Raw genomic sequence first — 25,653 nt, forward strand, 5'->3', positions numbered from 1 at the left:
TGATCAGTCAATAGTTGCAGACACCGGCAGATGTCGTTTCATATTGCAAAACACAAATCGCTGCAAAGAAAAATTGCGTGTCTTGTGGTAAGAGGTGCTTTGTCGCTAACGACGATCCGTTAAAAGTGGACGTGATTGGAGGTGTACTTTACATTAGTTACAAAAAAAAAAATGAAAAAGATGTATACATGAAAAACATAAAAAAAGTATTTTTGAAAAAACTTTTATTAAAAAATATATGGAAAACAGAAAATTGGTTGCTGTATTAATTTTGTTCAATTTTTTTTGACACACAAATAAAAAAATGTTAAAAAAATACAACTTACTTGTTTATTTTTTTCACTTAAAAAATTGTTACAAAAATAAAACAGAAATTATTACGGTAGGTTGTTTTTTTTGTTATATTTTTATTTATTTTATTTTTTCTGGTGATTTTATTATTTTTAATTGTTTTCTTCTGTATTTTCCTTGAGTAGCGTTGTTATTATGCTTTGATAATCGGTAATGCTCGGCATTTTTTTTATAAGAAACAAGTCCATTTTTCGAAATGTTTTTTTTCGTATTGGAATTTTTTATAGTTATATTATTCTTTTATATTCCACCCAGCAACGCCAGGATACGGGTCCTGCTAGTTTTTAATAAAAATAGCCTGGAAAAAAAATTTTCAAATCAGTTGTTGAAAATACAAAAATACAATTAATATAAGTTTATCTCCCTTATTTTGGTAACATTAAACGACACAAACTAAAAAGGGGCAAGTGTTTTATTAGACTGGGCCAGTGTTCAGGAGAGGTGGAGAAAATTTAATGTTATTTGAGTCATTCTAGCTGTATTATTATAATGCTGGTAAAAAGTTCTTGGATCATTTTTTATTGTTTATCGGAACTGACTTCCTCTTTCCTGTGGTTTTGCAAGAACACATCCGTTTTATCGAACGAGAAAAGAATGAATTGTATCCAGGACAAAATGGCAGGTAATTCAAGCACTTGATTTTGTTCAGTTGCGTTTGGATACAATTAGGCAAGTCATAGATGTTCATCTTTGTGTTTTCTTCAGAAGATTTTTGCTCGCGCATCTTCTTCCAGTAAGACAATCCTCGTTCTTCGTCCGTACCTGATAATAATAATAATAATAATAATAATAATAATAATAAGAAGAAGAAGAAGAAGAAGAAGAAGAAGAAGAAGAACAACAACAACAACAACAACAACAAAAACAACAACAACAACAACAAAAACAACAAGAACAAGACTGAGATTATATAACATAATATAATGCGCAAAACTAATACACATGAGCTACAAACGCCCCAATAGAAATTACAACAGAAGTAAAACAAAAAGACAGAGGAATATCACAAAGAGACAAGAAAACTGAAACGGCAAAATTGTCATTTAAAGAAATTTAGCAAAAAATGTGACGATGGCGATCTGTGGGTAAAGGAAACTACAATACCTGGCAGAGTGTTGTCGAAAAAAAGACCTAGAAATCCACCAACAAACATGTTCGTTCCGAGCAGCACGCTAACGATCTGGTCAAATTCAGTACTACCTAAAATATAATTAAAAAAATAATATAAGTTTAAATCATTTATATAAAAAATTACCATTTTCAATTGGAAGTTTGCAATCAGCTATACGTTTGGCAGATTTTCGCAATAATAATGTAATATTACGAGGAGCAATTATTTGAACCCAGCTAAACAACTCGTCGGAGACTCATTTCCAATGATAATGCAACAATAAAATGAAATCCTATACAGAAAACATATATGAAACACGTGTTCACTAAAATCGTTAAAGCTAAAAAATAAAATATTGGTGAGCATTAAGAAATCTCTATCTGTTATTTTATCTTTTGGTGGATGTGTGAAGTGGTCCCTGACTTTGGTAGAGGACACCATGGAGCATCTGTGGGCATTGGCAAGAACCACACCAACATTTAATATGAATAAGGGTGTAAAATTTATTGTTTTAATGAAGGAAGAAAATGAAGAATTTACATTTTCTATTATATAAAGGGCAAATGTCTGTCAGTATGTATGTATGTATGTATGTATGTATGTATGTATGTATGTATGTATGTATGTATGTATGTATGTCTCGCTAAAACGTTTGAAATCCAAAGCAAACAAGAATGATTCCAGTACTGTCTTAAAAGACAGAGACTGGGACGCATAATGTGAAATTTAGAACAAAATATAATTTTTTTTTACATTAACGAACCGCAGAATTTGATGGGAGAGGGGGCAATTAAAATCGTCTCTTTCTAAACGATTTCAGTATTTGTGCATACGTGAAGCACTGTATTTATTTGCTTCCCCATGAAAGCAAATTAGACACAAGGTCGTTTTTAATGTGGGGGGAAAAAACCAGCTTCCCCCTAAAAGGGGGCATTCTGGCAGCAAATAGAAATTGTCTGATATGAAGGGTTTCCCCCACATTGACCAAACCTAATTGACTTCAAATCGTCCTGGCCCAAAAGGCTTGAAGCGATGCATGAAGCGCTTTACCTCTCCGATACGATCAGTACATAAATTTGCAGTGTAATGGTATGACCATTGCTCTGGCCAAATGGGTTATAGGGTTATCTCAGAACTGTTAGATTTTGCCTTCGAGTCCACGTCTACACGTTTTGTTTTTTTATTTTAATATATTTTTGAAAACATTTATTTCGGTAAGCTTTTGAATTTAAGCCTGGTATATATATATATATATATATATATATATATATATATATATATATATATATTTCTGTAGAAATATATATATATATATGTATATATATATATATATATATTTCTGTAGAAATATATTTTCTTATAATATGTAACAATCGTTATTTAAGAAGCTCAATATAATTACAGAGCAATATAGTGAATAAATGACAAAAAACTATATTCCGAAATTCATGATGTTGACCATCTTATAATTTATTCCTTTAATTCAGTTAACATTTACAATCCTTGACAGTGTTTGTTTCGTAATGCAAAATCAATCACTTAATTATATCAATCAATGAGTTAAGGGCATAATAGATTAACTGATTGATATATATATATATATATATATATATATATATATATCAATCAATTGATTTGATTGAAAAATGGGAGATTTCATGGATTTTGATGACAATAAAAATATGGGAGTGTAAAACATTTATTAATTATCAGGCAATCCCGCGTAATGTCAGGTTTTTCTGTAAAAGTCTGAGGATGCTACAGACGGCCAAAAAAACGGCCGTGTAGCCGAAACAATAATGTAACTTAACAGGAAGATACGGTAACAAAAAATAAAACGTATATATATATATATATATATATATATATATATATATATATATATATATATATATATACTTCGGAGTAGTTTTTATTTAACAATCAGTGGTTATGTAAACCTGAGATTGTAGGTTTACAAAATATTACTGGCAGTAATATTCTATAAGTTATCCCATCTAAACGAGAATTGCTCGATATTCAAGATAGAGCAAATAAATTAAATTGTAATTCAATGAATTTCAAAAAACTCTCATTGAAATGAAATGAAGTGGTTGAGTTTCATATCAAAGAATTTTTATTATTCTAAGCAAGACAAAGAATGTTTTAGAAAGTTTATCTCCTTAACCTATAGGGTTTCGATGTCTACCATCTCATCAGAGGAGTGAAAATATTAGCAAATAGTTATAAAGGTATGCACCCTATTTGCTAAAGTCAGTGAGACATGGAAAGTCAAAGTGAAAATAATATATTTCTGATAAATAAATTATTTGTTCTTATCAGTGGTTGATTTAGCTGAGGGATGATTTAAAGATGAAATTATTATTAAATGCATGAACATTACTTGCGTAAACAAATATTTTTTTTAATCGTAAAAGTTCAAAAAAATTTTTTTTTTTACTCGCGTACAGGCCCCTATTCCGAATTCATAGCAGTAGCCCTGCACCAGCGATTTTTTTTTTTCAAAACTGATATAAATTATTGCACAGTAAAAATAATTAAATTAAACCAAAAATGATTTAGCAAGTGTTTTTTTTTTTTTTTTTATATGGCCAAATTTTATGTGGTGGTTGTAGTAGATATATAAAAATAATATTGTGTGTGTGCGAGTTCGTTCCCTTTGAACTACGAAATGGTTGATCCGTTTTTCATGAAATTTCACAAAAATGTGCTTTATGTATCTGGCAGTGTTCTTAAATAGGTTTTATATCGGAATGTTGTACTGATAATCAAAATAATCCAATGAACGAAACAACAGGTGATTTTGACCAAAACTAACTCATTATACAACTTAACATCAAAAGTGCATTTTAGAAGTTTTATTATGAGACAAGTCGAATGGCCCGACATATAAAATCAACAGTACGTTCTTTGATATGACAGAGGCGCATTCGATATGAATGTGTTGGTTTAAAGCACAATTGAACCATAACATTTGATTTTTGCATTTAAAACTTAAATTCAAGCAATTATCACCGTACAAGTAGAAAGGTCAGGCATATAAAATTAACAGTAGGTTCTTTCATATAACAAGGGTACGTTCGAAATGAACGTTTCTATTTAGAGCACAATTGAAATATGATACTCGACTTTTGCATTTTAAACTTTAATTCAAACCATTATATAAAAATAATTTTATAAAATCAACAGTAGGTTCTCTACAGTGCAATGTAGACTACGATGTATTGTGGACTAAGTCATTGTGGGGAGGCATGTGAAGTTGACTCTCAGTGCACCACTGTGGGTCGCCAACTATAGCAGGCAATCAATCGATTTGATTGAAAAATGAGAGATTTCATGGATTTTGATGACAATAAAAATATGGGAGTGTAAAACATTTATTAATTATCAGGCAATCCCGGGTAATGTCAGGTTTTCCTGCTAATAATATAGAAAAAAAAGTGTGTAATATGAAATTAAAATGAAGAAGCTACTTAAAACGTAAGCAATTTTACAAAAAATAAATTTGTCGACTATGAAGTTGATTTCTGTGGACGAACTTCATAATTTTCGGATATATAGGGTGAAACGATAAATTTGTCGCCTTAAAGAAAACAACACTACTGATTTATTTGAAAACTTTTATTGAAAAAATCAATTAAGGTAACTTGATTATGTAGTAGAGCTGGCATCTATTCAATGTAACTGTCTTCAGCCTCAATCACTGCTTCGATATAGTGATATGGGTCCAGAACTGGGAGCTAGTCTTTTTCACAAGCGCCTTGTTGGATGGTGGCAATCAGGCTGGCTTTGGTGTTATGGGAGGTCATGTTGGTGATGTTTTCAACGGATGATCAAACGAAGTAGTCTAGCAGATTCAGGTCAAGAAAAGAGGGGGGGGGCAGTGAGAGAAAGGTGCAAAGTCATAGCACTCCTTGGAAGCCAAACCTGGGTCTCTTTGAACTTGTGATCCGGCACCAAATCCTGTTGCTACAGTCAGGGTCTGCCAGTAGTCACCAGATTGTACCAGGGGGTCACCACACTCTTCAGCACATCCAGGTACACTTTGGTGTTGGTTTTTAAGATGTGAGGTGGCATGATGTGGTCCTCACTTGAAACCACACCAAAGACCATAACAGTTACCGGAAACTTTTTTTCATTGCCCTGGGCATGCCCCTGTTATTCATGATAATCCAGCAATGGTCCTGTAGTCTTAACTTTGATTAGTAGAGAGCACATCTCTGATCTCGCTTGTTGAACATTGTGTCACTTTAAGATATGATAGAAGACTCCTATTTGTATACAACTGGCTAACTAGTGGATGGTCTGCAACAAAAAAATAACAAAACAAAAAAAGAAAAAAAAAAGAAAATCGGTTTTCATTAAACAGAAATGAAATGATGTCATTTTTTCTAGGGTGACAATTTTATCGTTCCAAAAAAATAAAAGAAAGCATTTTTATAAGAAAGCATTTTTATACAAGAAATAAGAATTGTAATGATTTCGGTAGAGACGGAAGAGTTAATGTGAAACAGATTTAGAAAAGAAAAAAAGAGAGAAAAAATAATAAATAAATAATATCAATAAAATTAGCGACCCCCTTTCCTCCATATCAAACGTAAAGCCAGAGTCCATCCCCCCCCATGTCTCACACACAATGTCGTCATCAGCGAGATCCTCGCCCCTCATTACACTGCCTTTCCCCTCTCTTTCTCTCACTCCCTTTCTCATTCTGTAAAGCACCACACGCGAGAGGAAATAGGAGTCGGCATAAGAAGAGCGCTGATTGGCTAAATCCAAAGAAGAAGAAGAAGAAGAAGAAGAAGAAGAAGAAAATATCTAAGCGGGAGAAATCCGAAACTTTGCTTTTTGGGTTGAAACCACGACCAGACGAGATGCGAAAATGATCGCTTCATCTTTCCCATGTTTTTAAAAAATTTTTTACACAGGAATCACCGCTTATCAAGGCCAGGAGGCCACTCGACGATAAGGGTTAATGTGAATACATTAATTAATGTGATTATAGCGTAGTAGACATAAGTAGTGGGAATTTTGTAAATTGGATTACTCAGGGGGCGGTCCATCACGAACTTGTTTACATTGGACTTGAAGACTATCAGATTGTAGTCAACTGGAAAGCAAGCAATCGGAAGAGAGTTCTAAGAAAGAGGCTTTGTTCATGGAATCTACATTTAGGTTTAGGCACAGATAAAGATGTGGGAAATTATTGATAGTGGTTTCAGCTAGAAGAGTGTTTTTTTGTGAAAGTTTGGTGAGGGGGGAACCATAGATTGAAGCTCAGCTGAGCACTTGCCATGAAAATAACGATAAATTAAAGACAGGCTCGCAACGTCTCTTCTGTGGGAAATAGGTTGCAGGGAAGAAAAAAGGGCATCCCCCACTAAGCTACGAAGTCTGTTTTGAACTCTGCCAAGGCAGGATAAGCTGCTTCTCGCAGCTCCTGCCCAGATGTAGTAACAGTACTCCATCGTTGACAGTACCTATCTTTTATATAGGTAGGGAATTGCACCAGCAGTGAGATATCTACTGGAACGGTAGAATGATCCCACCATTTTTCCAGCGACCTTGGCAATGGATTTAATATACGTGTTCCATTTCAGGTCAGGAGTAAAGGTTAAGCCCAGAAGCTTGTCAAAACATAAAGCCTCCCCAAGACGAGGGCCATTCATTTCAATTGATGCCAGACTGGCATCAGAGCATAGATGATGTAGAGATAGAAGCCTGGTTTTAGATGCATTAAAAGTAACCATTGTACCACATGCTCAAGATCAGAGGAGAGAGAATCAGAGAGAACTTTGTCGTTTACGGTCTTAGATGTGCTACCATAGATTGTAGTGTCGTCAGCATAAATGTCTACAAATGGTGTAAGGATGTGATTTGGAATATCATTAATATTAATACTGAGAAATTCTGATTTTTGCCCATCAACCACTACTCTTATGAACCTATCAGAGAAAAATTATTTAATAAATTGAAAAATTATTTAATAATTGAAAAAGACATTTCCAGCTACACCATAGCTAGAGATATTGTGGAGTAGACCTTTTGCCATACCTTATGAAAGGCCTTTGATATGTCAAGAGCAATTTCCCTAGGGAGGAAGCCTCTGTCGAGAAATTTGCTAATCCTATGAGATATAACTGTAAGCACGTCTACTGCAGATCTAGCAGAACGGAAACCATATTGCACATCACTGAGAAGGTTATTTTTGCTGAGATGGTTATTTAACACAGATTCCAGCAGCTTACTCATAGTGTATAGGAGACTTATTGGTCTCTACTGCAAGGGAGATGAGCGATCATCTGAATTCTTAAATACAGGGCATACTGTTGAGGTTTTTCACACTGTTGGGAAGCATTTTTCCTTAAGGCAACACTTAAATAACTTTTTAAGTATGGGTGCTAGTTCTGGTTGAAGCTTTTTGAGCACTACAATTGGAATACCATCAGGGCCAGTTGCTTTACTGGAATGAAGGTCTTTGATTAGCTTGGCAACATCACGTACAGATATTTGTATGTCGCATAGCATGTTTTCAGATACTTGATGACATATTGGGGGGTTGGCGGCCTTGGTCATAAAGGGTAGAATTAGCTGCAAAGTTTTTGGCAAAGAGTTTGGCTTTGTCTGATGCTGACGAGATTACCTCAGGTCCATTGATAATGGTTGGACAGAGCATACATTTCTGTTCAGGATTCTGTTTGCTATTTGCCAAAACTGGTGGGAACCCAGCCGCTGCTCAGCTACTTTGGACTTGACGAATTGAGCATACAACTCTCTCGCATTCTTTATTACTTTTTACAGCAATTTTTGTTGTTGTAATTAAGATATAATGGTGTTTGCTATAGTTGCGCATCAGGAAACCGTGTTGTGTATCAGGAAATCCAGAATCTCTAGTCACACTTGGCATCATTCCAGAAATTTAAAGATCCAAGAACCAGAGATACTATTGGAGGATTTAACACAGCTTTAGAAGTAGAGATGGTGATAGTAGTAGCAGTAGTAGTAGTAGTAGTAGTAGTAGTAGTAGTAGTAGTAGCAGTATCATTTGACTGTGTGACACGCTTGGCATTCCAAGAGTTTACCAAATCTATTGCAATTTTTCCCAGTAGATTTGGATTTGATAAATAGTTACAATTATTCAGAGTTTGCACACAAAATCATTCTCACTGTTAATTGTTAATAACGAGTAGTGTTCCCTTGAGTCTGAATGATAACAAGTTTTCCAAGATTTAGATCACTCTTAGTCTTTTTCAATGACTGATGTTGCAAATCATTTTGTGTTATGGCAACAGCCGTTCACCATTAATTACTTACTGACAAGAAACATAGACCTTTTCTGGGATTCCAGTAGCCACAAGCCGTCCCCACCTCAATTTTAGTATTGTCCTTTAATAGTGCTCTTAGCCCTTAGTCTTTCCATCCTCCTTGACACTTCATGAATATTTTGTGTGGTATCAACCGAGGCTGGTGCCATATAAAGTATTCGTAGTAGTAGTAGTAGTAGTAGCATTAGCAGTAGTAGTAGTAGTAGTAATAGTATTATTATTATTATTATTAGTAGTAGTAGTAGTAGCATTAGCAGTAGTAGTAGTAGTAATAATAGTAGTAGTAGTAGTAGTAGTAGTAGTAGTAGTATGATTACCATTTCCCTGCTTTCCATTTACCTGTTTTTATTACTTGAGGATTTTTGTGGACCCACAGTGGTAGCGCTAATCCAACCAGAATGGAAGTTCCAATAATGAAAAGATTCCGCGAAGAATCCAGGGAGACATGTTTCAGGTTTGAAATTCCGATTGCAGCTACCATTCCTAGAAGGAAAATAAAAGAAAGAGAAAAACATGCAACTTTTGGTAAAGTTTATTCGAATGAAAAGTGAAAAGAATCATAATAATATCTTTGTACCTTCGTTTGTAGAAATTTTTTTTTTTTTTTTTACTCATGTTCACCCCCTACAAAGCATATCGCCACTCGGACGTAAGGGGCTACTATTTGGGGCCACGTCTAGGAAAGATTAACAAGATATTTGTTTATGTTACATTTAAACTTCTGCATATCAGTACAGCCAGGGAAGCAGGCAGCAGGAAGGGAATTTCAAAGTCCAACTGTTTGAGGGAAGAAACTATTAGAATAGAAAGCTTTCTGGCATTTAGGGACAACAACAGTGAAGAGATGAGATCTTATTGCTAAGCGGGTTTGTCGGGGATATGTACGTAGAGGGGGTACAAGTGAAACCAGTTCATCAGAACACATTCCATTAAAATATTTGTAAAACACGCACAGTGATGCAATATTGCGACAATAGAACAGGGGCTGGAGCTTAGTTGATAAAGTGGGACCGATTATATTGACAACTCTTTTTTGGACTTTATCTAAGAGGGAGAGACTAGTGATAGGTGCACCAGCCCAAATGTGGCAACAATACTCTATGCATGGGCGAATGGTGGCCTTGTAGAGGTACAGAATACTCTCAGGTGGGATTAGTCTTCTCGCTCGATAGAGGGAACCCACCTTCTTTACAGAAGCCTTTGCAATGTTTTCATCTTAAACTCCCATTTTTTAAAAATGAGATCGTCTGATCACTGTAAAAAGATTTCCTTGCATGCAAAATGAATTATCTGAAATATTTGGATGTGGATTGGTTATTTTGTTTTATAGCATATCAACACTTTTTGAGTTATTTAATGCTGAAGACAGTAAGTAAAAAAAAAAAAAGATTTGATGTTTCAAGTTCTTTATATTTTTAAATATTTATTTATGGTGTTTGGTTTGGTTGTTTTGTAGACAATCTAGAATCTACACTCATAGTACAACAGTTAGCAAGTAACAGACTTCTGGGCAAATAAAATTAACAATCAGAAAACAGAAAGCAAAATATTCTATCCTCATCTAAAACATTCGAAGACAAAAGATAAATTATTGATAATTTTAAAAATAATATATAAAAATTACAACAAAAATAAAATAAATTTATTTTATTGCGGACTATTATTCTCATCTTTCTTAGTTATTGTTTCACGACGTTTCAGCTAATTATTCCTTGTGAGGCTCGTGACACAGTGGAGAGAGACATTGAATCTCTACAGTTCCAGGTGAGAATTGTCTGAAGATAGCAGTTTCAATCCTACCCAAAGCCGGCCAGAGGCTTACTTGGCCAAAAACGTGGTGAGACGACAACAACTATGGATGGCAGTAATTGCTGAGAATGCAGTTAAGAGATTCAGGGTTCCTATCCTGTCGCAGTTACCACCTGACGAAGGCCAGAGGAATAGTTGGCCGAAACGTGAAATAACTAAGAAAGATGAGAATCATAGTCCACAATAAACTAAATTAATAAATAATACTCATCTCAATAATGAATTCGAATTAAATAAAAGTAAAATAGTAATAGCAATAGTATTTTGAATTGATTTCATTGATTTTAATATTTAATTCTGGTCAATATTTTATTTCCTTTATTAGTCATAAATAAAAGCACAAGTTTGGTTAGTTGTTTTGTTTTACGGCATATCAACCCTTTTCAGATTATTTAATGCTGAATACGATCATTTTGGAAAAAGTTTTTATGCTTCAAGTTGTTTCCGTCCCCAAATATTTATTCATGGTGTTTGGTTTGGTTGTTTTATTTGTATTAACCTTTTTTCTGGTTCAATCATTTTGGCAAAAGTTTTTATGCTTTATTATTAAAAATATTTATTCATGGTGCTTAATTTGGTTATTTTGTAGAAAAACCTAGTTTTTGCTTTAGGCTTTGCAGAACATGATTGAGTTTTGCAAAAGGAAGGAAAAAAACAATAGCATAAATGTTTGGTACATTTTAGGTCAGGAAACCGGTAGTATCTTCAGACAGTATCACCTGGTAGACAAAACATGCTAAGGTATGCACTTATCATATAAAGATCTCTCTCTCTCTCTCTCTCTCTCTCTCTCTCTCTCTCTCTCTCTCTCTCTCTCTCTCTCTCTCTCTCCAACAATGTGAAAATGTCCATCCTACTTCATATTTTGCCAGTCAATTTTTTTTTCAGACAAAGATTTTGGACCCACTGAACCAAATAATAATAATAAACAACAAAATCTTAATTTCCTTCTACTATTTTATTGTTTACCAGCAGGACCTGTGGAATTTCCACAAAATGAATAATATATTTAATCAACAAATATGTCTTGATAAAGTTGATATTTTTCTGGATAACTTAAGTTTTTGGATGCAAAAATCAATAACACGCAGCAAAATTATTAATATTTCTATGAAAATAGTGTCCATTGTATTTTAAATCTAGAACTGACCTAAATGAAATAAATTAATAACTACTAATAAATACCGAGAAAGTAATATTGTGCTACAAAATTCAGTACAAATAATAAAATCACATTGTAAAAGACAATCTTTAATTTACCCATTAAGTCCAGCACCTTTTGGCAGACAATTTTTTTCTGTTTTGCCCTGTTTTTTTTTTTCGAATGTTCCCTTTTTATGTAATGTTTCGTTGACTTCTTTATTCGATGTAGAATTGCTGCACATCGAAATGGCTACAAGTTCCATTTTCGCACCATTGCAACAATGATATCATTATATTATTATAGTGATATTTGAAAATGAAGCTTCATCAAGGGGAGGTCACTCTCATATACTTGCCTTTTAAATGGAAGAAAATATTTTTCAGACAATGAGAAAATTTTAAATACCTTGATTTTTACGTAGACATTCAACTGAAATAAAATGAAACAATAGAAATGGGTGCTTTTCTTTCTTTTTTTTTTACATAGGCATCAACACTTATCAAGGCCAAGAGGCCACTCGAGGATAAGGGTTAAAGAGTGTACAGTAGAAATTGGACAATATAGTAATCGTTAATAAATGGAAATTGCTTTACACATTTTGTTCATATGTAGTTGTAAACAACTTTCTTCGGCTTGCACGGGTTTGGCTTTTCATTAATTTCTGTCAAGGTTTCTCCCACTTGTCCATAAATAATCATACTAAGACCTGTGGTGCACTTACCAAACATAATGCGGAACATTCTGCCGATCACAGGCCTCGAAAAATTGCGATAAAAAGAATGCTGAAATATATTCACCAAAAGCAACGAAATAAATATTCACACCTGGTCTGCGGAAACGTATGAAAATGGCTGCAGAACTAAGCTCAAAGAGGAATATAGAACCAGTATTTAAAAGAAAACGCAACATACTATTTGCGACCCTAGAAAAAATCGACAAGGAGCTTGATAGACTGGAAAATGTGGGTATTCTATCAAAACTGGAATACAATCAGTGGGCTACCCAACTGTCTTCATGAAAAAGAGATTGGAGGAAATCCATGTTACTGCAGGCTTTTCAACTGGGCTGAATGCGTCATTATTGCATTCCCATTATTCCTCACAAAGTCCAGAGGAATTTTTTCCAAAACTAAACGGTGGTAATTTCTTTTTCGAAAATCGACCTAAATGACGTATATCTCCGAATCCCGGTCGAAAACGAGAGTGTTAAATTGCTCTGTATAAATAAACCCATCATAGTAGTAACCATTAATTTTCTACATGGACTGTTTGCTCGTTTTGGTGTTGTTGATAATGTCACCCAATTATCTTCTTCTGTGTTCAAAGAATTTTGTGAAACAAACCAGATAAAACATCTAACAATGCCGCAATGTCATCCTAGTAGCAACAGCCAAGCTGAGCATTTTGCGGACACACTAAAAGGGTACTAAAGAAGGCTTATAGCCACGGAAAAAAGCTCTATAGCAGTTTCTTCAAATATACACTCGGGCAGTCCGATCATCAGTGGTAATTATATTTGGCCATAAAACGAGATCAGTATTTGAAAAGCTGTTACGAAGACAAACCACACAAAGTAGAACCTTACGGTACCATTCAAAAAGTAAGGCCTTGGAGAAAAAGTTTACTTCCAGCATTTTAGAAATAACGTTTCTTTTTGGGAACTGGGGAAGATAATACAAAGGATTGGCAATGTTATATACAAAATCCAGGGACCGAAATTCACAAACAAAAGACACGTGAACTCGATACGGAAACATATTACTGAGGAGCAAGAAGATTTGCCTTAGAATAAAGTAGAGGCCTTTGAAACCGTCTACGACACATTTGATATTGAGTCTTCCCAAATTACACCAGCAGCAAAACGTCTTCGCAGAAAAACGAAGTTTATGGACCCACTCATGGTCTACTCAAAGGGAAAGAAATACTGATATACCTTTTGAAGGGGTGTTGTTGTGGAACTTGGGAGGGGTGTTGAGTGTGGTGTTGTGGTAGAACTACTTGCATTACTGGTGAATGACCTGATCCATACCCAATGAATACTGGATTAATGGGGGAGTTGATATCTGGTTGAGCAACTGTGTATTTTCATCAGACGAAAACCTATGCTTTTGCACGTTAATACAGTTTGTTACTCTATTCCTGCGTTTTCTTTTTTTTTTTTTTTTTTTTTTTTACAAAGGCATCACCACATTATCAAGGCCCAGAGGCCACTCAAGGATAAGGGTTAAAGAGTGTACAGTAGAAATTGGTCAATATAGTAATCATTAGTAATGAAAATTTGGTAAATTTAATAACTTATATGGAACGGCTCATCAAGAACTTATTTACTTTAGACTTGAACACAACCATATTGTAGTCAGCCGGAAAGCAGGAAAACGGAAGACAATTCCACAGGCGTGCAGTTCTAAGAAAGAAGCTTTGTTCATGGAATCTACGTTTAGGTTTAGGCACAGATAAAGAGTGGGGGAAATTATTGATAGTGTTTACAGCGAGACGAGTGTTTCTTGTGAAAGTTTGGCGAGGGGGGACCATAGATTGAAGCTCAGTTGAACACTTTCCATGAAAATAACGATACATCAGAGACAAACTCGCAACATCTCTTCTATGAGATAGAGGTTGCAAGGAGGAGAAAAGGACATCTCCTACGAGGCTACGAAGTCTATTTTGAACTCTATCAAGGCAGGACAAGTCCTTTCTAGCAGCTCCTGCCCAGATGTGGCAACAGTATTCCATCCTTGGACGTACCTGGCTCTTATATAGGTAGAGAATAGCATCAGCAGTGAGATATCTACTGGATCGATAGAAAGATCCGACCATTTTTCCAGCGGCCTTGGCAACAGATTTGATATACGTGTTCCATTTAAGATCAGGAGTAATGGTCAAGCCCAGAAGCTTGTCAAAACTTGAGGCCTCCTGAAGACGAGAGCCATTCATTTCAATTGATGACAAATGTGAATTAGAATGTTGATGATGTAAAGAGAGAAGCTTGGTTTTAGATGCATTAAAAGTAACCAGCCACTCCTTTTCCCATTGTACTACGTGCTCAAGATCAGAGGAGAGAGAATTGGAGAGAACTTGTAACACGTTAAATTTTAAAAAATTAAAAAAATTTTTTTTTATTACATTTTCACCCCAAACAAGGCACATTGCCACTTTGGTGTAGGGGCTACTATCAGGGGCAACAACTACTGGGGCACTATGTAGGTATTTGAGCAGCAAGATGTCGGTTCACGTTACACTTGAACTTCTGCATGTCAGTTGGGGAAGCAGGGACCTGGAATGGAATTCTAGAATCTAGCGGTTCTGGGGAAGAAACTACTGGAGTAAAAGGCTCTCTTGCATCTAGGGATCTCAACTGTGAAGGGGTGAGATTTTGCTGATTGTCAGGTTTGTCGGGGGTATTTATGTCGTGGGGGCACAAGTGTCTGCAGTTCTGGACTTACCCATTAATTTATTTAATTTTATCATGCTACAACCAATGGTACACTTACCAAACATGACGAGGAACATTCCACCGACAACAGGCCTTGGAATTGTGACAAAAAGAGCCCCGAATTTGCCTAAACATCCAAGTATTATCATCAGAAAAGCACCGACCTGGACCACTCTTCGACTACCAATCTGTCAAAATGTATAAAAACAACATTTCAATTTTTTAAATTAGAGGAAGAGAAAAATTGAGATTAATTTAGATCTCTATCCTCATAACTAACATAGAGAAAGGTGACAGTGGCTAAATGGTTAATGGCATTGACTAATAACCTGAGTGTACCAAGTTCGAATCCAGTTCGCTCACAGAAACATTTTCATCAAATTCACACCTGAACTTATGTCTAAAATATTGGATAGGTGTTAAATAACTTACTATTACAAATATTGCTTGTAATGATAATAATAATGATAATAAAAAGAATGATGATAATAATGATAATAATAATAATGATTTCCGCCATTTCATTTGTTTTTTTTTCAAGATATCTTCCCACTTTCACTTCGGATGTTGGCAACCTTCATGTGGTCTTTCTCCTAATTACCCAATGTCTTTATAGAAAGGATTCTAACAAGAAAGATATCGGGGAAACCTATGCCAACAATAGAATCATCTGATTCATATGAAATAAATGAATGAAAGACCAACTTAGAAGAGAAACATACGATGCCTCCGTTTAGTCTCAAGAGACAATGGGTATACCTTAATTAGAAAGAAAGATTAAATTTTTACCTTGAATTTAAAAAATGATGTAATACTTTTGTTGTGACGAGTCACCCATGCACAAAACTTCCAGACTGTAGAAATAAATCAAGAAGTATAACTCTCACTGTGGTTTGTTAACTCCACAGTCGAGATTCCAACCTCGACAATCAGTCCGACAGAAACTGGACCATTTCGATAGCCTTTTTGCTGTCAGATTGATGTACAATGTTCTGTGTAGCCCTAGGAGGTTCACTCTCTCAGGCCTTGCCCCCCGGCTTTCTGGAGGATCAAATTTATCGCTTCTGGCCTGAGGCACCCTTACCGGGAAATGTCGACTTAGCAACTCAGGCATATTTTTGCAGGGCCGAAGTGCTCCTCTTGGTGCACCTTCCGACCTTGTTTCACATCCTCTCGCGGCGAGAGAGAGGTAAATATCGGTCTGCTAACTTTGTAGTTCGTTATCTGGGCAAAATGTGTTACGACTGTTGTTCTTTGTATTTTCTGTTTTAGTTTCGATTCAATTGACTTTTATATATTAGCTATTGAGCTGTACATTGAATATTGAATTATACTTTGGATATTGCATCATATATTAGATATTGAACTATTGGACATAAGATTATATGTTGGATATTAAATCATATATTAGATGTTAAATCATATATTAGATATTATGTCATACATTGAATATTGAGACATAACTCAGATATTAAGTCATACATTGGATATTAATTCGCATTTTAGATATCAAGGTAAGCATGGAATATTTCTATACTTTATATATAAAGGTGTACCTTGGATATTAAGTCATATACGTTGGCTACTAGTTATTGTTTGGATATTAAGCCATACTTTCGATATTAATAAGTGATAGCGTGGAAGTTAAGCCACACTTTAAATACTAAGTCATAATTTGATTATTATGTCTTGTATATTAAGTCATACCTTGGTAATGCCAATGGCGCCAATATTTTCACTATATGATGTATTCCCACTGGGAGCTCCCCAAGCGCCGGCCAACAGGCAAGTAATACCTTCCATTCCAATACCTGTAAAATTAAATACAAAAGAACTTAATGGTAATGTATATAATTTTAGTAGTAACGGATACTTACATCTGAACCACTTGTAACTAACTTATTTGGTGTCACTTATCTGTTATCAGCGTATCTCCATATGTTATGTATTGGGATCTTATGCTAATAAGTAGCGATTGAATTAACTAGTATGGACTTTGGCAAGGGTTATATTAGTACATATCAGTACAACTTGGCGTCAAACGGAAATATACCCAACTACAAATAACGTGATTGAAGGTTAGCGTCATAGACAAAGAGGTGTCGAATAATATTATATAGAAATGACGTCACGTGTTCGATCGAGAAAACAGATGTTCCAGTCAGTCTCTCGTTAGGGGTGATATAGATGAGATGCGCTTGTAAACCTAAAGATAATATAAGCGAATGATACCTCGAGGCATGGTCCGTCTGTGTCTCTCAATCCCCATCCTTAAGACTAAGTTAGGAAGGTTAAGTAAATAAATATTAATTAGTTAATTAGTCATATTGGTCTCTCCCCTCAAGTGAACAAAACTCTCTCTCTCTCTCTCTAAATAAAACCTTGAAATCACAGCAAGTCTCTATTGTGTTTTTATTCACGAATAGTTTTATTTAACCAATTTGTTATGAATAAATTATCTTATATCGATCTAGCTATCTGTCTATGTCGATCGATCTATCTATCTATCTAAATAATTGGAGAAGTAGACAAGAGATGAATATGATGAATATTTATAAAACGTGTCAAAATATGAAAAGCTAGATCATAGACAAGTTTACCGGAAGGTCTGGTCAGCTGATTGTATCTATGTGTATGTTACGTGTGAGTCACATGATCAGGTTAGCTGGAAATCATCGAAGAGTTGGAACTTGGGATTGAAGCAGAGTGGTTCGGCTTTACGGTTGCCTCTCCTCCCCTCTTGGGAGGGAGTGACGTGTCTCTCAATGTAGACTGTTAAGACCACAAGCAAAGAAACTCACTTTCTAATCTTCTGCGCGACATCCTGGAAAGTGGAAAAAAAAAATCTAATATGAAAACCAATCATTGTCTTGGAGTCAATGTGTTTCGTCCAAAAGGTTTCAGCCCCCTCCAAGAACAAGATGAAGTCAGCATGGACCAGGTTCAGTGAGCAGAGAAGATAAAGGTATGTCGAATATACACATATGACCCACACATGCACGCATATGACATTAGATGATCACGAAACATAAAACGGGTTCAGAATATGAAGAACCACTAATAGAAAGTTAGTAACACATTTAGATTAGAACACGTCACAAACAAACACTAAACGTACTAATAAATAAACGTCATAGTTAGAGTTCATGGTTAGAGTCGTTAAAACCGGATGTAAAACCCGGTTAGTCTCGCAGATTGCGTCTTAAATTAACGAAAAAAAAAGCAAAAAGAAAACAATAATAGTAATCGCGTTTTTGCGTGCTTTTTTATAATTTTGTTTTATTTCTATTTTATTATGGAAAAAACAGAAAGCATAAATCAGGGGGAAAAGATTAAAAAAAAAAAAGTAACCTTGTACTGTTCCTTGTGAACGCATCTGCTGTGGTGTAAATGAGGAGAGGGGAAGAAGGAATCTAATAGAGAGAAAAGATGTTGCAACTTCCATTGAATCTAAGCGATTTTGGCAGTGGATTCTCACCATTGTCGAGGAATTGTAGAGGAAATAGGCCTATAGCAAACCTAAGATAATATGCTACAGTCTGTACACATTACATTTGCTTGTAATGTCATGATTTTTAATCCTAATAAGGTCAAAGCTGGAGGTGAAAATGAGTTAATTTTATTTATATAGAAGAAGAAGAAGAAGAATATAAGAAAAGAAAAGAAAATAGAATAGAAGAAGAAGATAGATAGATAGAAGATAGATAGATAGAAGATAGATAGATAGAAAATAGATAGATAGAAGAAGAAGAAGAAGAAGAAGAAGAAGATAGAAGAAGAAGAAGATAGAAGAAGATAGAAGATGATAGAAGATAGAAGAACATAGATAGATAGATAAAATAGAAGAAGAAGACAGACAGACAGATAGATAGAAGAATAGAATAGATAGAAGAAGATATAGACAGATAGATAGAAGAAGATAGAAGATAGAAGAAGATAGAAGAAGATAGATAGAAATAGATAGAAGATAGAATAGAAGAAGAATAGATAGAATAGAAGATACAAGATAGATAGAAAGAAGATGAGATAGAAGAAGAAGATAGAAAATAGATAGAAAAGAATAGATAGAAGATAGAAGAAGAAAGAAAGATACATAGAAGAAGAATAGATAGATAGAAGAAAAAGATAGATAGATAGATAGATAGATAGAGAAGAACATAGATAGAAGAAGAAGATATAGAAAGAAGATAGATAGAAAAAGAAAGAATAGAAGATAGATAGAGAAGAGAAGAGAAAGATATATATATATATATATATATATATATATATATATATATATATATATATATATATATATATATATATGAGCAAACAGTTAATAAAATATGTTAAAAAAACACTTTGAAATGAGTTAAAAACATATTTAATCTGAAAAGGAAACACTAGATAAATGGATAGTCCTTAATCCGCGGAGTTTCGAAGAAATACTTTCCTTCTCATCAGAGAGTAGGAATTAGCAAAATGCCAGATCGGATTTTGCATGCAGAAGTATTTGATGAAACAACAAGTAAGTCAAATATCTTACTTGAAAACAAAAAATGTGAAGCAGAGGGAATATGGTGAAGAAAAAGGTGATTACACATGAATGGATAGTCTGGTGGAAGATAAAAAATCCAGTGACGGTAAAATCCAAATGTAAAACTTCAAGAAAGTTAAAAGAATTTCCATTTGTACAAGTAAAATCCAGGGAAATCCCGTAATTGGAAGAAAATGGTCCATAATAATCCAAAGGCAGAAATCCATAGAATAATTCACAAAAATGTGTACAAGGAAAAAAGAAAAGATTCCAATAATATTAATAAAAGAAAAAGAAAAGAAAAATAAGATATGCTTTTCACTCTACTTTCGAGACATAAATATAAATAAGAAAGATCAGGGAAGAGAAAGAGGAGAGAGAGAAAAGAAAAGTGATGATAAAGTTAAATATAAAATATAAAATCAAGGGAAACAAAAGTCAAAATGACCCAGACAGGAAATGTTAAAGGTGCGAAAAAGATATATAGGGCAAAATAATATAGGTTAACTGAAATATACAGGTCATCACTTAAAAAAATGTCAGCAAGAGTTGTTAGACGACACTAAATGGAAAATAAATAAATAAATAAATGAATTAATAAATAAATAGAAAATAAATAATAAATAAAGAATAAATAAATAAATTAAAAAAAAAAAAAAAAATAATAAAATAATAAAAAAAAAAAAAAATAATAAAAAATAAAATAAAATAAAAATAAAAATACATAAGTAACATGACACGTACACACTAAAACTCAACTAATGGAGTAGATGCTTCTGCAGCTGCTAGCACTGGCTTCGCATCTTTTTCTTTTAAAATATTGCGGGCTCTTGCCAACAATTCCTGAAGCCCAATCTTGCTGAGCCTTGACGATGGTCATTAGTGTCGTCCGGGAGTCCTGTGAGAAAGGCACAACTTAATATGCGTTCAATCACTCCACCAAATGCCGTAGCTAATCTCTTTAAATCCGCTAGGTAGACGTCTACCGTCTCATCCAACCCAAGCCCCGTTCGGTGAACTGCCTCCAGGCAATAAAAGGGTCTGTAGCAAAGGCTGCGTATAGTGCCTCCTTAATCTCCTCCAGACTTGATTCATCCCCAAGCTTTTGATAAACGGAGTATGCCCCCTTGGTCAGCCTCAATGGAATGACAAGCGTGGGATCCTTTATTTTGCAAAGCCGGCAGACAAGCTCAGCTTTTTCCCACCACTCAACTACCGAGGGTCAGGCGGAGGAGCCGTCGAACTCTGAGATCAATCTCAGATCAAACTTGTCCATTGCAAAAAATGGACCAAAATAGCTTGTGGTCGATCAACAGGCAAACATCACTGCTTACACAAATTCTCCCAACTGATTTTGCCGCTTCTCAAACGTCAAATGATTTCTCGATCCTCTCCCACTGACAAGTGACCTGTTTGATCGTGATCTCGCGAGACTTCGTTCACTACAAAACGTCACAGCCGCCATGATGGACTCTTTCTTTCTCGACGCGCATGACTCACAGGACAGACAGACACGAGGATGTTTGTATGGTAAGCTATTTTCCCCACAGCAACCTTCCTTTAATCCATCGTTAAAATGAGGCGAACAATGCATAACGAAAAAAATCAGATTTATTAAATTCTTTAAACAAATTTCGACTAAAATTAAGTGACAACTTTAACCGAAAAAACAATGGGACAATTGGAATCTGGGAAAAGATGAAGCAAAGACAAGCAATTATAAAATTGATAAATAAATTAGAAAGCTATGTCTTAAATAAACAATAAATTTAAAATATTGTTTCAGAAATTGAACATAAACTCACGTAGAATAATTTAATCAATTGCTTTATAAAAGAGAAAAAAACTTAAAACACGGTATGGCGGAGATAGGAGGTACAGATGGGAACAGTTGGTGTTTGTTTTCCTGAATTAAAGATAAATAAAAGAACATAAATTTTCTACAAATTTTCTCCATTGTTACGTCATTATCAATATAATCTACATATGATATCCATGTAATTTACGTAGACAACAAGATTCTATATACAGGGTGTCCCAAAAGGCACTAAAGGGTTTTGAACTTAAGTAGATTCTTTATTTTTGATATCTTTCTGTAATTTTAGCACAATCTCACTAAGACATGCGGAAATAAAAAAAAAAAAATGCAAAATTCAAAAAATCTTTAATTTCAGCTTCGCATATTTGTTCTCTTTCCAAAACATTATTCATGGCAGATTGCAGAATCTCTGGATTGCGATTCAACACTCTTATTTCGTTCCTGATGTTTTCCTTCAGTCGATGGTCCTGGATATGAGCCTAAGTTTGTGGGCTTTGGGGAGTGTGGAGCCACCCTTTAATTGCCATTGCTCCCAGGTCTACTCTGACCCGAAGTGGTAGTACCTGTTAGGGTCCCAACTATGGGTTAAATAGAAACTGACTTGAAAACAACAAATATATTCTATTAAAAAAGTCTATATATTAAGACTCTTACCACTACCTACCTATCTACCTTCATACATACCTACCTACCTACATATTGCTCTACAGTCACAAACTGTTTAGTAAATAAAAACAAGTTTGTGTCACTCATCCACTCAAATAATCTTTGACTTGTTAATCATACCTCTGTTGATTGCATGAACTGGTGGAGGCGGTGCACCAGCCATCCGAGCGCATGCGTAGTAGTCACCAACCGATTCAATAATAGAGGAAAATACAGCTGCAAAAATCCCAAGAACACCAGCTGTACTCACAAGTGGAAGACCCCATTGACCTGAAGACAGAGAAGAAAAAACATAATACAAACCGTTAGTAAATAGCATTTAATCCCGAAGAAGTAAAGTATTTGAGATTCTATTTCTATGTTTTTGTATTAGTCACGAGTTTTTCCAAATATGCAGTTGCGTGTTTTGTTATTCACGAGATACAAATAAAAAATCAATAAAAAGTGCAATAATAAAGAAAAGTGAGAAGATATATGCTTATATTTATGTATACATATTTACTATAATAACTATTAAATGCCTACAGACACTAGTGTTTCATATTTTTGGGAATCATCAGTGCAGGGTGTCATGATTAACATCGGTTGAAGGATTCGAACCCGGCAACGAAGCCGTCGCTGACTCCATTAGCAAGGACCCAATCCATTCGGCCACCGCAAAAAAATTTTGTGGAAATTTAAAGATTTATTTTTACAAGTTTTTAACGTCTGTCAGAGTGATCTAACCATTATATGATGATCTACACATGTGAGCTAAATTGACCGATTATATATATATATATATATATATATATATATATATGCATATATATATGTATATATATGTATCTGTATATATATATATATATATATATATGCATATACATATGTATCTGTGTATATATACATATATATATATATATGCATATATAAATATGCATATATACATGTATATATATATATATATGTATCTGTATATATATATATGCATATATATATATGTATATACATATGTATCTGTGTGTGTGTATATATATATATATATATATATATATATATATATATATATATATATATATATATATATATTTATTTATTTACTTATAAAGTGATGGTTGTGTAGTTCCAACGAAAGAAAACAAAAATCCATATTTAAAAGAGTGTAGCCATCAATAATTGTATCTGTATATATATATATATATATATATATATATATATATATATATATATATATATATATGCATATATATATATGTATATACATATGTATCTGTGTATATATATATATATATATTTATTTATTTATTTATAAAGTGATGGTTGTGTGCTTCCAACGAGAGAAAAAATGCATATTTAAAAGAGTGTAGCCATCAACAATTGTAGGTTTTTCAGACTTTTCTCGTTTTTTAAAATATTTTAAAATATTTTAAAATATTTTAAAAATATTTTTATAACGCATTTCAAGACTTGTTCAGCTTTCTTCAGATATTTTTATATAAAGGTTCTTTTTTAGTTAAAGTTTGGAATGTCTGTTTGGAAAATATTTTAGCTCTGGTAAAACTGATTGTATTTTTCAGGGAGATGCCAATCTCAGACATTTTGTCACCAATAGTCGTTGTGCTGGTCAAGAGTTCAATCAGTTAGCGTTAAGTCCATTTAGTGGATGGAGGGACTTTTAGTTTTTTCGTGAATGCTTTTATAGGTTTTTATGATTTCTTTTCTTTGCTGATGTGTGTGTATCAGTGTGTGCTTGTGCATTAAGGCGACGGTTGTGTGTGTTGTGTGTGTGTGTGTGTCTGAATGTGTGTGGGTCAAGATCTGTGATTTTTTCTTTCACATGTGTGTGGTTGTGTGTGCACGCGCGCATGTCCGTGCATGTAAGACGGAGATAGAGGCAGGATATCTAGATAGATGTAAGGTCGATTCCCAATCTAAACATACATACATGTATTCAGTCACCCAAACATATGCACATACATAAACAAAATGGAAAATAAATGATATATAAATATACACATACACACACATACATACATACATACATACATACATACATACATACATACACACACATACATGCATACATATATGCAGATACATGTATGTATATATGCATGTATACATATATACATACACACATATACATACACCCATATACAGAAATATAAATGCAGGAATACACATACATACACACACCTACCTATACACACATACACACACGCACACACCCACACACCCACACACCCATATACATACACATAGACACACATACACGCCCCCCACTCACCACACACATATTGGTTAAAGTTGTCTTAGTCTAGAAAGATTTTCTTTTATTAAATGTGGGCAGAGTAATGTATTTTGTTTCTAATTGTTTGTTTAGTTTAGGGAAATGGTATTATATTTGATATGGACGCGCGTGGCCATGAATGTGTGCGCATACTTTATCGTGCTTGTCTTGATTCGTGTGTGAGGGTGCACATTTGCATAAGCATGCATGCGTGTAAGTGTATTTTATGTTTTGTCTATTTATGTATATTGTTATTGGGATATGTTCAAAGCGAAGTTGAACTTTGTTATGAAGTCTTTTTCTTGTGTTTAAATCGAGGGCGTACAAGTGCTTGCAGTTCGTCAGACCACTCACCATTAAAATACATGTACAACAGGCAGAGGGATGCAATATTTCGTCAATGGGACAGAGACTGAAGCTTATATGATAGTTCAGGACCTATCAAATTGGCGACTCTCTTCTGAACCCTGTCTAGGAGCGAAAGACTAGTAGCAGATGCACCAGCCCGAATATGACAACAATACTCCATGCATGGATGAATGGTGGCCTTATAGAGGTACAAGATACTTTCAAACGTTAGTAGTTTTCTAGCGCAGTAGAGAGAGCCTACCTACTTCGCAGCGGTCTTGGCAATGCTCCCAATGTAACTGTTCCAACTCGTAAAATATGCAAATAAATATATTTTTAAAATATGAAAAATATTTTGAAAATATGAAAATTAAAATATTTTAAGAATATGTAAATAAACATATTTTTAAAACATGAATATACATCTATTTTTAAAATGTGTAAATTAACATGTTTTAAAAACTTTAAATAAACCTATTTTATAATATGTAAATAAACATTTTTGTTAAAGACGTAAATCTACACATTTAAAAGATATGTAAATAAATATATTTTAAAAACATGTTATTAAACTTATTTTAACATTTAAACAAACATATTTTAAATATATAAACATGCACTTATGTAAAAAACATGTAAATAAATATATTTTAAACATATAAACATGCAATTATGTAAAAAACATGTAAACAAACATATTTTAAACATATAAAAATGCAATTATGTAAAAACACGTAAATAAATATATTTTAAACATATAAACATGTAATTATGTAAAAAACATGTAAATAAATATATTTAAAACATATAAATATGCAATTATGTAAAAAAAAAACATGTAAATATATTTGAAACATATAAAC

At 33.9% G+C, this 25,653-nt stretch overlaps 1 protein-coding gene across 1 annotated transcript in view; it reads right to left on the bottom strand.

Annotated features, from left to right (window-relative positions):
* Nucleotides 1–209: 209 nt before the first annotated feature.
* The window catches only part of LOC145291196 (solute carrier family 23 member 1-like), a 133,084-nt gene continuing 107,640 nt past the window's right edge, over nt 210–25,653 (bottom strand). The window contains exons 9-14 of the mRNA XM_080136774.1: nt 22,294–22,443; nt 16,880–16,983; nt 15,231–15,360; nt 9,127–9,270; nt 1,456–1,551; nt 210–1,113 (exon numbers count right to left, since the gene is read on the bottom strand). Of these exons, the coding sequence (XP_079992900.1) occupies nt 863–1,113; nt 1,456–1,551; nt 9,127–9,270; nt 15,231–15,360; nt 16,880–16,983; nt 22,294–22,443 (875 nt within the window). The 3' untranslated portion in view covers nt 210–862. The remainder of the gene's footprint in view (nt 1,114–1,455; nt 1,552–9,126; nt 9,271–15,230; nt 15,361–16,879; nt 16,984–22,293; nt 22,444–25,653) is intronic.

The sequence above is a fragment of the Euprymna scolopes genome, chromosome 12 (genome assembly GCF_053919585.1).
Source record: "Euprymna scolopes isolate OS-2025 chromosome 12, ASM5391958v1, whole genome shotgun sequence".
Lineage (NCBI taxonomy): Eukaryota > Metazoa > Mollusca > Cephalopoda > Sepiida > Sepiolidae > Euprymna > Euprymna scolopes.